This window comes from Megalobrama amblycephala, linkage group LG1 (genome assembly GCF_018812025.1).
Source record: "Megalobrama amblycephala isolate DHTTF-2021 linkage group LG1, ASM1881202v1, whole genome shotgun sequence".
Classification (NCBI taxonomy): Eukaryota; Metazoa; Chordata; class Actinopteri; order Cypriniformes; family Xenocyprididae; genus Megalobrama; species Megalobrama amblycephala.
The window spans coordinates 19,270,006-19,287,174 of NC_063044.1; the positions used below are offsets into that span (position 1 = coordinate 19,270,006).

The 17,169-nt window shown below is 34.8% G+C and overlaps 2 protein-coding genes across 3 annotated transcripts; one reads left to right on the forward strand and one right to left on the reverse strand.

Annotated features, from left to right (window-relative positions):
- The first annotated feature begins 2,415 nt into the window (after positions 1–2,415).
- Positions 2,416–16,761, forward strand: LOC125244689. 2 transcript variants are annotated; one of them, XM_048154845.1, is made up of 13 exons: positions 2,416–2,437; positions 3,395–3,471; positions 6,859–6,948; positions 7,039–7,153; positions 7,299–7,442; positions 7,986–8,045; positions 8,132–8,167; positions 8,339–8,392; positions 8,499–8,555; positions 8,626–8,840; positions 13,619–13,778; positions 13,923–14,019; positions 15,706–16,761. In XM_048154845.1, coding segments are annotated over exons 3-13 (1,029 nt in total). In that variant the 5' UTR covers positions 2,416–2,437; positions 3,395–3,471; the 3' UTR covers positions 15,707–16,761. The 2 variants fall into 2 exon arrangements, with proteins under 2 accessions (XP_048010802.1, XP_048010811.1); XM_048154854.1 differs by lacking the exons at positions 2,416–2,437; positions 3,395–3,471 and adding an exon at positions 6,583–6,706.
- LOC125244400 lies at positions 8,847–12,487 on the reverse strand. Its single transcript, XM_048154491.1, has 2 exons — positions 11,665–12,487; positions 8,847–11,527 (listed from the first exon to the last, which is right to left on the reverse strand). Exon 2 carries the CDS (start codon positions 10,607–10,609, stop codon positions 9,113–9,115), a length of 1,497 nt encoding a protein of 498 aa, XP_048010448.1. The 5' UTR covers positions 10,610–11,527; positions 11,665–12,487; the 3' UTR covers positions 8,847–9,112.
- Positions 16,762–17,169: the final 408 nt, after the last annotated feature.

The following is a 17,169-nucleotide window of genomic DNA, read 5'->3' on the forward strand; positions in this document are numbered from 1 at the left end:
TATATACATTATATACTATATTATACATATTTCCACATCCAGGTATCACCAAAACAATTGTTAATTAATTAATTAATAATATAATATAATATAATATAATACAATAAATCTAAGTTTATATATAATATACAAGGAATCAAAATTTACATTTATATATATATATATATATATATATATATATATATATATATATATATATATCTTCATTTAAATTCTTACTCGCGTGCCAAGCCCGCGAAACCTGCCGGCGGGCATATATAAGCTGGGGTCTTGTGACCACCGCGCGCAGAGCACGGTACCTTGTGAGAGGAAATCCCATCCTGCGAGTTTTTCTCAGGTAAAGTACTTTTTTATTTAACCGATTTAGGTAAATTACTTTGTAATGTATAAATGACTTTAATGTAAATGTATGAACCCACTATAAATGTAAATAACATTTAAAACTTGAAGAAAGAAAGCAAATAATAAAATCTAATTATAGCCTATACTCAGGGTATACCACTAAATAACGGCCACTTTTACATAACGAACCTTTTAAATTGTCATAAAACTGATTAACTGTCATTTCCAGTAAATGTACATATATTGTTCACATAAACAATGGATTTCTGTCTTTTTATCCATTTATCAGCACCGTCAAATACCTGGTAGCGTTAAATACCGTTAAATGCCGTTAGTCTGTGTGACGTCACTTGGGATAATAGAGCATATCCGCTCGGATTGAGAGAAGCTCTTTCATTTCAGAGTTATGTCTTTCCTGTTAACCTTGCGTAAAAAGAAATAAATTCTACAATTATAATATGTTCACTTTGTAATTATAATATAGGCCTATTCACTTTGTATGGAAAGTAGCGCCTTCAGGGCTGCGAGCGCGCACACGCGTCACTTCTAGAGCGAGACAAAAGCCGCTGTAAGATGAAAACTGTATAATGAAATTAAATATTGAAATTTTTTAATTTAATTAAAAAAATATTATTATTGTTATTATTATTATTTATTGATACTACTACTATTAATATTTCATATTTAAATATATTAATTAATTAATGTTTAAAATTATTATATTTTAAATGATTATATTATACAATTATTATATTTTATTTGGATTATTACAGTATTAATAATAATAATAATTATTATTATTAGTAGTAGTATAAACAATAATACTATTATTGTATGAATAAATTATTTAATGTTATTATTTTTATAATTCTTCCTATTAATAGGCCTATTATTACCACTATTATTGATATTATTTAATATTTAAATATTTAATCATTAATTAACTTTTGTAATTTATACTAATAATTATTCTCTTCTCTCTTTTTTAGTGTCGATTGTCGTCTGATTATTGTAAGTGATAATTCTACACATCCTGATAAGTCAGAAATCGCTGATGCAACTGAAAGCATTTTAATTTGTATACTCATGTTCTCGCCTCTTTCATTGTGTGTTAACAGCAGTTAAATACACCCAAAGGCTCTTTTAAGAGCCCAGCACAGAACGTTTTTGGCTTTGTAAGTATGTTTGATTTTTTTTTTTAAGACGCATCCTGCATCTCTGATTTGTCATGCTCCTCATAACCTTAGTCATAAAACACTGATGAAACTGAATGCATTTTAATTTATATCATATTCAGACATGTTTCTATCCCCTTGTGTTTCTTACTTGTTATTTGGTTACTAGTATTAGTAATACCAATAATAATAATAACAGTTATTATGTTTTGTTATTATTTTAGTTTTAATAGTAATAATACAAATAATACAAATAATAATAATAATAATTAGCATATTACTATTGTTATTGTTATTATTATGATTATATTCAAGAATGACCATGTATTTTACTGACTTTATATGGTTTCTTACTTGTTATTGTAAAGTTTTATCAGATGCACTGCTGCCTGCAGTCTTCTCATCTTCATGCACTTTCAGAAGCTATTAATAGTTCAAGAGCCTTAAGTAACTTTTGTAATTTATACTATAAATAATTATTCTCTTCTCTCTCTTTTTCAGTGTCAATTGTCGTCTGATTATTGTAAGTTATAATTCTACACATTCTGAGAAGTCAGAAATCGCTGATGCAACTGAAAGCATTTTAATTTGTATACTCATGTTCTCTCCTCTTTCATTGTGTGTTAACAGCAGTTAAATACACCCAAAGGCTCTTTTAAGAGCCCAGCACAGAACGTTTTTGGCTTTGTAAGTATATGTATGACTAACAATCAGACATATTTGGGTTTCTTTAAATAACTGAAGATTTTTTTTTCTTCTTTAAAATGCATCCTGCATCTATGATTTGTCATGTTCATCATAACCTTAGTCAAAAACCACTGATGAAACTGAATGCATTTTAAATCATATTCAGACATTTCTACTTTCTCTCCCCTTTCCTTGTGTCAACAGCAGCTACACAAGTCATCTTAGACTTTCAGGTAACTTCATATGTTTTAATGTTGTTTTACCTATCTAGACATGGTCTGTTCAATAAAATATTTTGTTGTTTTACCCCCAACTCAAATCCATTTTTTTTTTTTGTTTGTTTTTTAAATCTCAACTGAAAAGTTTACCCCTTGCAGAATCAGCAAAAAATGTTAATCATTTTAACAAAAAAGGATCATGAAAATTGCATGTTATCTGTTCTGAATAAAGTATTTCACATAATGGTTGTTTACATAAAGTGCACAAGAGAAAAAAAAAGAGCAGAATTTATAAAAATGACCCCATTTAAAAGTTTACATAGCCTACCGTTGATTCTTAAAACTGTGTGTGGTTACCTGAATGATCCACGACTGTTTTTATGTTTTGTGATGGTTGTTCATGAGTCCCTTGTTTGTCCTGAACAGTAAAACTGACCAGCGTTCTTCAGAAAAATTCTCCAGATCCTGCACATCATCTTCTTGTTCAAACGTTTTCACCCCCGGCTCTTAATGCGTCATGTTTTCTTCTGGAGCATTGAGTCCCTCAGTTGTCCTCAGTGTGAAAAGATGGATCTCAAAATCATTCAGTCACTGCTGGAGAGGGTTCAAATATGCAAAAGGTGCTGGTAAACTGAAGAATTTGCAGGACCTGAAGGATTTTTTCTGAAGAACGGTGGTCAGTTTAACTGTTCAGGACAAACTAGAGACTCATGAACAACCATCACAAGGTAACCACACACAATATTAAGAATCAAGGGTATGCAATTTTTGAACGGGTTAATTTTATATATTCAGCTATTTTTTGACTTAGTACTGTATATTCAGGACAGTACTATCTATCCAAATTACCCAAATAAGATGGGCTGAATTCTTCTTGTTCTATTTAATGGCAGGTCACAACTTAACTGTTATTATGGACACTTTCTGTTAGCAAGAACACTAATCTCTTCTACCCCCTCCCCTTTCCCCCAGTCTCTTGACCCATCAGTGCCAAAGCTTCAGCAAGCACTGTGTGCTCAGCTGCTCTGGTCTCCACAGTTCAGGGAAAGGTAAGAAGTATATAGAAATATTTGTGTTGCCCCAATACAGTTTTCTAAAATTTCTAAAAAAAAATTAATTTTTCAGTGATTTCAAGGCAAAAATTTTGTAATCGTTTAATGATTTTCAAACATGACAATGAGTTCAAGGTGCATATTTTTATTACACACACAAAAATGTTTATCTTTAACTTAATCATGACTCTTTTAAACTTCTCTTAACAAATGTACATGTGCCACTCAAACAGCAAACGAGGAGCAAACAATCATCTAAATCAGACTTTGCTGTGATAGTGCAACATTAAAGACAGTATCAGAGGTGCATATGCAGGACACATCACTTCAAGAAAACAACAACAACAAAAACAGAAAATATGATTGTGCTATATACCAAATATTATGCTGAAAATTGCTTTATTTACTATTTATGTTTAAATATGGTCTGAAAAATCTACAGAGAGGTTTAAAAAAGTATGGAAAGAATTTTGAAAGGGAAAGTTTTACAGGCATTTCCTCAATTGGGATCAAACAATTTCACTGTAAAATGCAAATCTCTTGCAGTTAACCATTATGCATGCGATAATATAAACATCACTGTGTTACTGATTTCACAGTTATTGCTTTTAAATAAAGCAACATGCAGCATAACATCAATATTTTCTGGCCCATGTTGAGACTTAAAGTTAGATGTTAAAGACATCTTTAATGTCTTCCTTTATCAATGCAGAAAAGTTTTCTGAAAACACCTACAATACTGAAAGAGAACTAAAATGAGAAAATTCAAGGGTCGATAGCCCAACTAAACCAAACACACAAATGAAACATTTTCAACCAAACATCAACATCTAAACTTCTGTTAATCTCAATAAGAAGATTGAAGATTGCCAGTGAGTGTGATGTTTAAGTGTCCACATTCTTTTGGCCATGTAGTGTAGGTACAGTGAAATATTGCAAAATATGCCATTACCACATTTTTATCAAGTCTAATATTTTTAATTTAGAATGGATTCAAAATCCAAGAGGCAGCGCTACACAAGGCAGTGGAAATATGCACGAAGATCATTGGCTGAAAGGTTTATAGGAGAGGAATCGTCAGAAACATCTGATCATCCGATAACACCTCATTCAATAACACCTCTTCCAATAGCACCTCAACACATCAATTCCATTGATGAAAACTTGTCAAGTGTTATTGAAAGTGTGCAAATTGGGGTCAGTGGGGAAAGCTGCAGTTCTGGACCTGGCAGTGTGGATGATGGGCTCAGTGAAGGAAATTTCATCTCAGGAACTGAGAGTGAAAAAGAAATAGCCTCAACTTCCCTCACAACATTTTTACAAGAATGGGCAACAAAACACTTAATCACACATAATGCCTTAGATGATCTCCTGAGGGGACTTAAAACAAATGGACACCCAGAGCTTCCATCAACAGCAAGGACATTGCTGAAAACTCCAAGACTTGTTAAATCAGTGATAAAGTCTGGAATGGAGTGTGTCCATTTTAATTTAAGAGAGACCCTTCACATGCAGCTGCAGCGCTATCCAAGGGAGGTAACAGAAGGAGTTAGCACTTTGGAACTATCATTTAATATAGATGGCCTGCCCATTTTTAAAAGCAGCAGGGCACATCTTTGGCCCATCCTCTGTGCCATTCACCTGACACCCATCAGTGTCTTCCCTGTAACACTGACACTTGGACCCACCAAACCAGCAAACCTGGATTTTACAGAAGAAGCCATAAAGGACATTCAGGAACTGCTTGAAAATGGTTTGGATGGAAAAGATATAAAAATCAGATGTGTTGTGTGTGACGCACCCGCAAGAGCCATGGTAAAAAAGATCAAGCAGTATTCTGGGTATTATGGGTGCGACAAATGCACACAGAAGGGCACATGGGTTTCTGGTCGAGTGACTTACCCAGAGGTGGACAACCTCACTCTACGCACCAATGCCACATACCGTGCTGAAATGACAAGACGTCAGGAGAATGAAGACATTCCAATGTCTCCATTTTTGAACCTCCCACTGGACATGGTAGAGCAATTTCCAATTGACTACATGCACCAAGCCTGCCTGGGTGTAATGAAAAAGCTCATCACAGAGTGGGTTAGAGGAGACAGAAAGGTGAGAATGTCTGCTGGTCAAATAAATGAAGTGACTCAAAGGCTGCTGTCACTTAGGGAGGTCATTCCAAGCTGTTTTGCCCGAAAACCAAGGAACCTAGAAGACATCGACAGGTGGAAGGCAACAGAACTGCGTCAGTTTGCTGTATACACTGGCAAGATCGTGCTGAAGGGAATTCTGGCAGACCAGTTGTATGAACATTTCATGGCGTTCAGTGTTGCCTTGGGTCTTCTGCTCTGCCCTACTCTGGCAGTGGACCACAACAGCTACTGTAAAGAGCTGATGACATACTTTGTTGGAGAAACAAAAGAACTCTATGGAAGTCACTTCATGGTGTACAATATACATTCAATGGTACATCTACCGGAACAGGCAATGGCTTTTGGCAGTCTTGATGCGTGCAGCGCATTCCCATTTGAGAACTATCTTGGGAAACTGAAACGTCTCGTAAGATCAGGAAAGCAGCCACTTACTCAAGTGGTCAAACGGCTGGGGGAAACGTCAAATTCCCCACTGTCTGTGGATACTTCCAAGTCCAAAATCAAAAGGCCTAACAATGCCTTCATTCTTGCTGAAGGACATTGTTGCGAGGCCATCGAAGAGAGAGAAGAATTGGATGATTCAGGTTCCCAGATGCTGTTGTGCAAACTTTTTGAAAAAACTGAACCACTTTTCAGAGATCCGTGTGACTCAAGAATACTTGGCTGTTTCAAAGTGCAATCAAGACATTCAGTTATGAAGCTCATTCCAGAATGGCAGCTGACAAGAAATGCCATAATGGTAGAAAAGAGACAAGAGATGATTTTCTTAGCAATCCTGCATGAGCACTGATCACACAATCTCTCTCTCTCTCTCTCTCTCTCTCTCTCTCTCTCTCTCACTCACTCACTCTCTCTCTCTCTCTCTCTCTCTCTCTCTCTCTCTCTCTCTCTCACACACACACACACACACACACACACATTCTGGTTTATACTGCTGGCCCCACTAAGATAGTAAAGTCAGGAATTTACAACGTTGTGGTGAAAAGAACACACACAGACACACACACACTGCACTAGACTGCCAATGTTGAGATCTCCAGTTACAGGACATTCAGAGAAATCAAGGACAAGAAACAGTGAAGGTCATTAAATTTATAATGTTATAATACGCAAATACGCAATAATAAGTTGTTGAATAACTGTAATGCAATATCTTTATCTTTACATTTATTTATATATATATATATATATATAATGTGTGTGTGTGTGTGTGTGTTTAATTTAATCTCAACAGATGGACACAAAAAAATATGCAGTGGTGGAATTTACAGAGGACAGTGCAGTGGAACTAGTCCCAACCTCGTGGTTGGAAGAGACCAAAGAGGTATGTTTTTGGTTTCAATAAGCTTTCGCAATCATTTACAGTATAAATGTCTGTTCAAGAATGGTAAAGCAACCCCTTTTTTTCTTTCAGGGAACGTTCTGTTACTGGACATTTGGAAACATAAGGCAGCTTGTAAAAAACTGCACAATGCCAGACAAAGGAAAGTGGAGGCGGTGTCTAATAAAAAAAATCTGGCTAAGAACAGGTAATTTAATAGTTTTTGCATTATTTAAATTAATCTACAGTATCTTCAGTACAGTGAGGATTGTTAAAATCATATCTAATTATCAAGAAAATTGCTTTAAAAAAAAGAAAAAAACTATACTTTACACCAACAACATATTTTCCAGACTCATACACCAAAGGTGTCCAGAAATGCCGGCGTGTTGTGGAGACCTCAAATATTGAAACAGAGGAAAGCTCCACAACGAAAAAAAAGAGGGCACACAAAAAGCCAACAAGATATCTGTCTGAAACAGATTCCTCCTCAGATGGTAAGTATTCAATAATGTTTTTGAGGATGAATTTTGTCCATGTTCTAAGCAGGGTCTAATCGTAATGTAAGATTATTAAAAAAAAAATTCAGCAAAAAAAAAAAAAGATAAACTTTGACAAAAAGTAATTTTTATTCTTATAATTGTGATTTCATAATATTTAGATATGAATCCAACTGAAAAAAAACTTGTGAAAAGATATATTTCAGTTAGTCAAATAGCACAAATCAAAAGGTGGAGCTCTGCAGCCATTTACTGGTGAAAGATTTTTTTTTACTTTTAAAACTGCATTTTCCAAAAGATGGGCAAAAATCTTACACTAAACCATGTCAAATTATCCATGTTATCCACTTGAATGAAAGTTAGAAATGTGGGTCTTTTATAAAGTGATTTAAAGAGAGACCCTGAATGTACCCCAAACAAAGATCGCACAAGGGTTAAGAAAAAATATATATATTTATCTCAAACATTATGGAGTGCACGATGTGTCATAATTGTTTTATTAATTTCAGTTCTATTTGTGAACTCTGTTTTTAATTTTAGATGATAGCAGAGTTTTCCCAACTGAGAATAAAACCCTTTCAAAACCTCTTCCACCCAAATGTAAGTTGTTAAACATGTAACATGATTAACACATAACTTTTAACCAACCTATTAGATGCCTTTTCCTTTTTATTTTATATTCACAGATAAGCCATTCTCCAATTTTCAGCCTCTGGACAATGGTTTGTAGAATATACAAATATATTTTTAAGTATAAAGACATAATTAAAAAAAATATTTCTCTCTCTGCCTTCTCACTGGCAACAGATACATTTTGACTTGTCTCTCTTTTTTATGTATACTTATCCCTTCAACTTATGAATGCTAAGTCTGTTTGGATTTTATTTTTGCAGCAGAAGCATCACCGCCAGCATCCCGGCTATCGTGTATGGCACAACCCCTTCAAGGTATTTTACAAAATTTCATTATATTATTATATTATTGTATTAACCATTCTAGATAGAGTGATTTACTTCTAAACTTTGAAAAGTAAATTCTAATGTAATGCCACAGCTGCCTCACAGCTCCTCTTAGAAGAGCCCCAGTGTTCTTCAGAAGCAGCAACAAAGAGTAAGTCACGTTTTTGATTTTTCACACTATACTGTATTTTCAAGTACCAATCTGCAATATTGCTTCACAGACTATCGCACAAAAGTCTTGCAAAAACTGCAAGACATTGCAGAAACCCAGCAAGACATCTTAGCGATGCAAAGAAGCATACTGGCTGCTGTTGCTGGGACGGTGACAGTGACTGAGGAAGGGGGGGACATCCTGGAAAATGGACCATGCCAGACTGTGGATGAGCTGAATACGCTAAACACAGAACTGGGAAATAAGGACAAAAGGACCAAGCTGGTAATACATAAGTCACTTAAATGTACAACTATCTTTCGTAAGGTTGGTTAGGACCACTCTTAGCTGTACCTTATCACTGTTGACAGTCTATACGAATATAATTCTGAAGCTGTAATACACCCAGTGTTAGATTAGAATTATGGCAAAAAAATAAACTGCAAATATTCACTGCTAAATTCATATATATAACGGCTCCTGATTTTTTTCTCTGTGATTAGAAAAAACACGCTTCAACTGATGCCTTTGTTTGCTTCAATTATAATGTCTGCTTCTTAAGAATTATTCCCATGGTGCGGAATGTACCAAGTATTGCCTTCTTTTGGTGTGGCATCTGCATCTTTGGCATCACCAACTTTAAAGACACTGTTCATAAATCTCAAATAGTCCTCTCTGTACTTAGGACTTTTCTCCAGTTTTCTTTTCAAATGCTTCAAATGAACTGTAGCATGCTGCTTATTGTTTAGTAATTGAGGAAGCTCTCTGAAAGGTAAGGGCATTTCCACATGTCCTTCTTTGTTGTGTTGAACCCTTTCATCCAACTGTTGAAGAAATTGAAGCAATTTTTGGTTTTCTTCACAATCGTCCAAAACTTCTAGACCTACTACATGAGGCATTGAATTTTTGCAGGAGATGAGGAAATCACTAAACTCCCTTAACTTCTGTGATTCCTTAGGTCTGATTTTTGGCCAATTACTCAGCTTTGCCCTAAATGCTCTTTCAACTACAAAAGGGTGTCCATAGCGTTTGATCAGGGCATCCCAAGCTTGAGTGTATGAATCCTCATCACTCCTATAAAAGGTTCCCTCTAGTACACTAAGTGCATCTCCACTTATGTACCTTTTAAGATAGAACAGCCTCTGCGCTGGGGTTGTGTAGTTCGTTTCAATCAAAGCTTTAAAGCAAGTGCGCCATTCAGTGAACTTGAGTGGATCACCTGTAAACGTGAATGGCTCTGGAGCTGGAAGTTTGGTCATCATCAGGGATTCTTTTAATGCCTTCACTAACAAGACCTCATCTACTTTCGTCCCCAGCTCCTTTTCAGACCAAGGTTGAGCTAAAGTTTCTTGGGAAACCTTGATGCATGAAGGGTTATTGTGTTGCAGAGGGTGCTGACATGGAGGCAATGTGCTTCTCTCTTTAGTATCTCCTATTTCAGCGTTCAATCTTGATTCCACTTCTGCATACACAAAGTATTCAGCTTCCATGACTTCAAGATCCCTTTGCTCCTCCAGCATTTTTAACCTCTCTTGTTGGGCTAGCACCTCTTTTCTTTGAGCTGAGATTTCTTTTTCTCTCTTCAGTTCAGCACGTTTCGCAGCTAAGCGTGCCGCTGCTTCCGCTCTTTTTACTGACATATGGCTTCCCTGCTGACTATCTCGTTCAGCTCTCGAAACAGTTGATCCATAAACTGACCTGGCGTCATCTCTTTGAAGTAGCTGGAGGAGTGTTTCTTTTACAGCCTCCGCATCAAACACTTTAGTACCAACTTGTGCGCAGCCTCTTTTCAGTGCAGTTATTTCACTAGTAACCGAAGCGCAGCTATCCATTCTCCTTCTTATATCTTGAGATGGGACGTTCAATGCACGAATGCTCTCATATAACTCTGCTTCACGTTTTTCTGCAGTTACCATCATGTTGTCTAACTCGGTTTTAGAGCACTCTTCTTTCAGTTTAGATCTGATAAACTGAGCTTCAGCTTTAAAGTTTAAGTATGTGAACATAAACTTCCGTTCTCTTTTAACTAACTCGTCACGTCTCAACTCAAGCATTTTTTCTGTTGGACGCCTTTCTCTTTCTGATCACCTAACTTCTTGCTCAACTCATGATGATGATTCCTGGAGTCTCTTTTAACTTCCAGATCTGCATTAACTTCAGCTAAGCATTCTTCACATTTTTGTCTGTCTGAGACATCAATTTCAGTTTCTAATTTCTCCTCTAATTGTGCCTTTTCATCTTCAAGAGCTTTAATCACTTGGTCTAATCACTTGATTCTAATCACTTGGTCACTTGGTCTTTAAACCACACTATTATTCAGCTTTAAACACTAATAGCAAGCTGTAATACCACAAGAAAATGCTCAATGACAATTATTAAACAAGTTACACACTTCTATAAACTAAGCAAATATTTGTTTCAACCATTTGCATACAATTTCAACTATAAAAAAATGTTAAGGCAGCATAAACCAAGAAATTAAATTTCAAGCTGAAAAGATACAGTCTGACCTGTGAACCCAAAGGTAGCAACTCTTATTGACAACCGAATTGTCATAAAACTTTGCAACGTTGTCGCCTTGTGGCTATCTCGTCACTGCAGCAATAACTTCTTGCGTTGCTCTTCTGCACGGCAAGGAATGCAGTCACGATAAACAATGGAGTTTCAATGCGACGAAATCGCGTTGCTCCCTGAATCTTCTCCATCACCAATGGCTGCAGTTTTCCAGCGGGGTCGATTGGATGCTCTTCACGTCGAAGTCTGACAACGATCTTTCTTTTTCCACGATGAAATCTGGCACTCTTCCAGGGAATGTGAATACACGTTTTTTCACTATAACGACTCCTGAATTTTTTCTCCGTGACTAAAAAAAACACGGTTCAACTGATGCCTATGATTGCTTCAATTTTAATGTCTTCTTCTTAGGAGTAGAGACAGTCGACATCACCCATCAAATGAACACCGTGAAAAAACTGAAAATAAATACAAATTACAATCAAATTTGTGAAGTGAATTTTGCCATGACGTCGTTCAATTAAGCCCATAGCTTATTAAACATAATACACACAATAGCTACCTTAAATTATGAACAAAATATAAGCAAACATACCGTGTGCCTTTCAATAAGGATCCAGGAGACATTATGAGACATCTTCTTATCAAATTCTCAATCTTTGTGTCAGATCAGATCACCTCTCAATTCGTGTCATCACCTCATGTTTTCCGTTGCTCACGCAGCAAAAAAAGTCACATATCAAACGCTAGTCATGTACTCCACTAGATGTCACTATTGCTAGCTATCATGCAAATAAAATATACAATACCCAAACAAGTATTCAATTATTTATAACAACATTTATAACAAAAATAAACTTTCAAGTGACCAAAATATTCAGCGAGAAAATGCTCTTTATCTGCGACATCTACAGTGCTTTAGCGCTGATCCAGAGCCAGACGCGCGCTCCGCGCTTGCCATGTATCACAACTATTCGGTGTTTTTAAGTTATAGTTAAATGGTTGGTGAATATTTTGAATTAAACATGAAAAAAACGATATAAACGCGATACCTACATGTCTGTCAGCTGCATGACGCGTCTCAAAGGAATTAAAACTGTTCAAAAATAACGGCCTTAAACTCAGGCTGATGGGGGCTCCGCGCCCCCAGAATATAGATAAATTACATTATAGATTTAGTTTGCAATTTGGATTACATTTATAACATCCCATGAGTCCCGATAAATGCAATTTCTACTTCTGAAGTGCTTCTTTTTATAAAGAACACGTATTTCTCACATAATGCAGTGAAGCAGCCCCTGTATAGAGTTAATTATCGATTCTCGAGCCATCGATATCAACCAATTCAGCACCAGCGCCGTGGACAGCACCTAACGTCGCAATTAAGAAGATATACCTTAAGCAACCTCCTAAGGAACAGTTCGAAACCTTCTTAACTCTACGGCTCTTAAATTATACCTTAAGCTGTACCTTAACGTTAATATGTGTTTCCCGAAACGTTCTGGAACCTTCTGTACATACTTTCGGTTGGTCTGGACCACTCTTAGCCTATATTCAGTTAAGGTATAATTCTGAAGTGTAATACACCCAGTGTTTGATTAGGATTATGGCAAGAATAAAATGCAAAAAAATCACTGCTAAATTCAAATGTGCTTTAGCGCTGATCCAGAGACAGACGCGCGCTTCGTTGTCATAACGTTATCACAACTATTCAGTGTTTTTAACCTCATCGCTCTTTAAGGTTTCAAATTTAAATACAATTTGAATTAAGAAGGCGTAAAAAAGACATATAATTTGTTAAATTCAAATTACACTGGGAAATCCAATTATAATTTGCGAAGTGTTTTATTCCTGATCTCCAGCTTAACTAGCATAGTAGGGGAAGATTTCCTACGGATGCAAACACATTCACTTCCACATTTTTACAATCGTTATCATAAAATTCATGATATAGTTAATGATGTCACGCAGGTGGTGAAATAACTTATTTAGCTCCGCGCCCCCAATTAATCTGTTTGAGATACAGATTTTTGCTGTATTTTTGCAGATTTTTGCTGCAAATAACGGACATGGCATCTGATGACTAATTCCTCAGTTATCTTATTGATTTTACATTTTTGCTCTTAGTAAACCTGTGCATGTCTGCCTTGTTGTGACGGAAACAAGTTGCGCGAAAGCCTTAAAATGAAATGTATTGATTTGTTTAGTTACAAAATGAAATGTATTGATTTGTTTAGTTACCCTAAACAGAAGTTATTTGTTAAGTTTAAAAGCAATTAATTAAAAACTATAATTACGATAAAGACATTTCAAAATAAAATATATTTGAACAGGTGTTGTTGCAAAGTACAGTAAATCTTAACAATGGAGATGAACGCGCTTCTGTCTCTCTTTCCCTTCCTCATTAAAAAACTTTCATGAGGCCAAGGATTCAACAGTTTCCATTCATTCAAACAAACAAAACACTCTTTCAGCTGCTATCATAATGGCAAAATTCTAAATAACAGTGTTGTTTAATTATGATTTTTTTGTTTGTTTTTTTCTAACAGATGAACTACCTTCGATCGCTTGGAGGAACAAATTCAGGGGCAGCCGTGCGCAAAATGTTGCGCAAGGTTGCATCAAACAACGTCTTGAGTGCCTACAGTTTAAAAGGGAAAAAAGGGAAACTAGCCTTCAAAGACTTAATTATCTGTGATATAATTATAGGCAAGTTTTTTTTTCCACAACTACTATCAATCATTGTTTTGTATTTTGCACTTTGAAATAAAATAAATATTGTTATGGTACCATATCTCAAATCTAACACCAATTTTCGCATAAATCAACCTTCTATGTTATTCTTTCTTCTAGGAGCAACGCAAAAGCTTTTTAGGTCTTTAAAGGCAGCTGACGTGGAAGACCTTATTTCAATGGTGCTAAAATTTGCCCCACACAGGCATTTAAAATGGTAAGCAATAATGCTAATTTTGTTTTGAGATTATCAATTATCAATGCTATGTCAGTAAGAGTTGGTGGTAGCCTACACCATTGTTTTGTCATTAATAGGCTCTTTTTTATTACTCAGTATGACTCTGACATTCAGTTTATATCATGGCATGACTCATCAATTCTATCGAGTAGATTTATGACCTAAAAACTAGACTATTTCTAAATATTCGCATATATAATAAATCTTAAACAAGTAATGAAAAATTAGAGACTCGTTTTTCTCAAATGGATCCACACAGTTATTAATAATTAACCCAAACACTGTATCGCGACTTCTGGAACAGTCTTCCTTGCTTTGTCATGCGTATATTTCTCATGCGCCATCACATCCAGCACATCTATGGCCACTAGCCTATTGCGCTTTTGCGCTACATTTGTAACAATTATAGTTAACTAACAAAAACTAAAACTATTAAAAACATTTATGCTAATCGAAATAAACCTGAAATATAATAAAATATAAATAATAGTTGAAAAACCTAAACTAAACGAAAATGAGAAATGTTGCCTTGTCAATATCCTTTCGTTTTTTCCCCCTGACTTTCAACCGACGCGATCATTATCCTTTCACCTTTCATTAACCGACAAGATTATGCTAAATTATAATTAAACAAAATTAGAATGAAGACAAAAAATCCAGGGGTTTAGTTTTAGCCTACAATACAGGCACAAATAGCAGAATAAACAACAGAACACGAGGATTCATATTCATCATCATCATCACGCACCGGCAGCGCTTCTCGGAGAAAAAAATAGGGTAAAATCATATAAAAGGAATAAACAGCCTATGCCTATACGCGAAATATATTTCACTTAAACGATTAACAGATTAAAAAAAAATGAAAGAAAAAACTGCGACAAGTAATAGACTATATGCTGAGTTTCGGTTCATTTTTGAGAAGCTCAAAGGAAAAGGAGACGGCCGAAAATTACTTTTGTTTTCTTTATTTTACAAGCAATGTTTTGTTTTTATTGTGAGTGTACAAAAATAATAAGCCTAACCCTTCACAGATTCGAATGAATGATGTTACTCTTATGACCATAAACTTCTAAGTATTTTAAGTTTTTTCCGCTTTTATAAGAAAATTCAAGTGATAGCGCCGGCGCCTCACGGGCACGCACAACATAAGAATTTTTAGTAACTTGACATTGCAGCCTGTTCATTGTCAAAATAAAATACAGTCAACTATATAAAAAGTTACACTCCTCATTTTAAATAGTCTGTGTACAATCACAGAGTTTAAATAATAGTTTAGCATCCAAATACATCGGTGATATAACATTTGGATTTGTGCCAAATGAGAGAGGTAGGTTATAACGCCGGTTTCTGTTTCAAGTTTTAAATGAATTCATTTTGGCTTGACGTTTATATATTAGATTTTTCATTCTTGTTCTGTTCTGAATAATACTATTAAGTTTTAAAGATTTGTTGTAGTGTGAGGGGAAATAAAATAGCCTATGTAGTATCATATATCAGTACTACCTGAGTGATGTATTTTTACAATGCATATCATAATATCAGCGCATAACAATCAGTCCACAAGACATCGGCAAAACTGCAATGACATAACTATTACTCAACAGCACAGTGAAATGTTTATAATTTGACTCATGTCCTTTTCGTGTATTTGTTTTTGATTTGCAGATGATGGGGAATTGAAGATGTGTGGTGAAATATTTTTTTCATATTTCATTATATGATGTGTAAATATGTTGTTTAAATTAAAATGTGGCTTTCTCATGATGTATTTGATAATAATTAGTATACGATAATATAGCCCATTTATTAAATTATTATAACTCTAAGTTTTATTATATTCATGTTCATGATTATTACGTTCAATTTTGTATTTGTTGTTTAAAATATGTTCATGGTTTATGTATATAGATTATAGAGATTGTTTCTGTAAATACAAATTATATTTCTTTTAATAATATTACTATTCATGGTTCTTACGATTCTTATGTTTTCTGAACAATAAGCAACGACTATAGTTTCTCGTGATATATTTGATAATAATTAGCATATGATATATGACCTGTTTACATTTATTAAATTATTATAATCTCTTAAAGTTTTAGAATTTTCATGTTCATGATTGTTACGTTCAATTTTGTATTTGTTGTTTAAAATATGTTCATGGTTTATGTATATAGATTATAGAGATTGTTTCTGTAAATACAAATTATATTTCTTTTAATAATATTACTATTCATGGTTCTTACAATTCTTATGTTTTCTGAACAATAAGCAATTACTATAGTTTCTCATATTTGATAAAACTTATTTTAATAATATTACTATTCATGGTTCAAACAATTATTATGTTTTCTGGACAATAAGCAATGACTATAGTTTCTCATATTCGATAATAATTATTTTAATAATATTATTCATGGTTCAAACAATTCTTATGTTTTCTGAACAATAAGCAATGACTATAGTTTCTCGTGATATATTTGATAATAATTAGCATATGATATATGAACTGTTAACATTTATTAAATTATTATGATTCTTAAAGTTTTAGAATTTTCATGTTCATGGTTATTAATGTTTTCAATGGAATTGTATGATATGTGTTGTTTAAAAAAAATATGTATATGACTTATTTATAGATTGTTTCTGTAAATGAAATTTATTGTAATAATATATTCGTATGATTCTTTTATTTTTGAGCAATAAACTAAGTAGACTATTTTTTGTAGACTGTGTTATTTGAATATCTGGATGTATAGGTTAGGGGAACGTTCTGAGAACGTTCTGGGAACCTTCTAAGAACGTTCCCGGAACGTTCCCGCAACGTTCCCGGAACGTTCCCGAACGTTCCCGCAACGTTCCGGGAACGTTCGGGAACCTTCCGGGAACGTTCCCCTAACCTAAAGGGAACGTTCTATTTACGTAAAGAAAACTTTCCTGGAGAACCAACAGGGAACGTTAGAATCTTTGTTCTGGGAACGTTCCGGGAACGTTCTGGGAACCAGAAACGAACGTTCCCGGAACGTTCTGGGAACCAAAAATTGTTAGCTGGGTAACAGCACCACATATCCCAGACATATTGTAAATTTGTTGTGAACCTTCTGAGAGTGTTTTGTTGGCCTTCCTCTG

Excerpts from the sequence above, each read along its gene's own strand:
- LOC125244689 (XM_048154845.1), top strand. The coding sequence starts at position 6,859 with ATGGACACAAAAAAATATGCAGTGGTGGAATTTACAGAGGACAGTGCA. Across the intron at positions 7,154-7,298 it reads AAAAATCTGGCTAAGAACAG|ACTCATACACCAAAGGTGTC; the intron begins GTAATTTAATAG and ends CATATTTTCCAG. Across the intron at positions 8,841-13,618 it reads AGGACAAAAGGACCAAGCTG|ATGAACTACCTTCGATCGCT; the intron begins GTAATACATAAG and ends TTTTTCTAACAG.
- LOC125244400 (XM_048154491.1), bottom strand. The coding sequence starts at position 10,609 with ATGCTTGAGTTGAGACGTGACGAGTTAGTTAAAAGAGAACGGAAGTTT.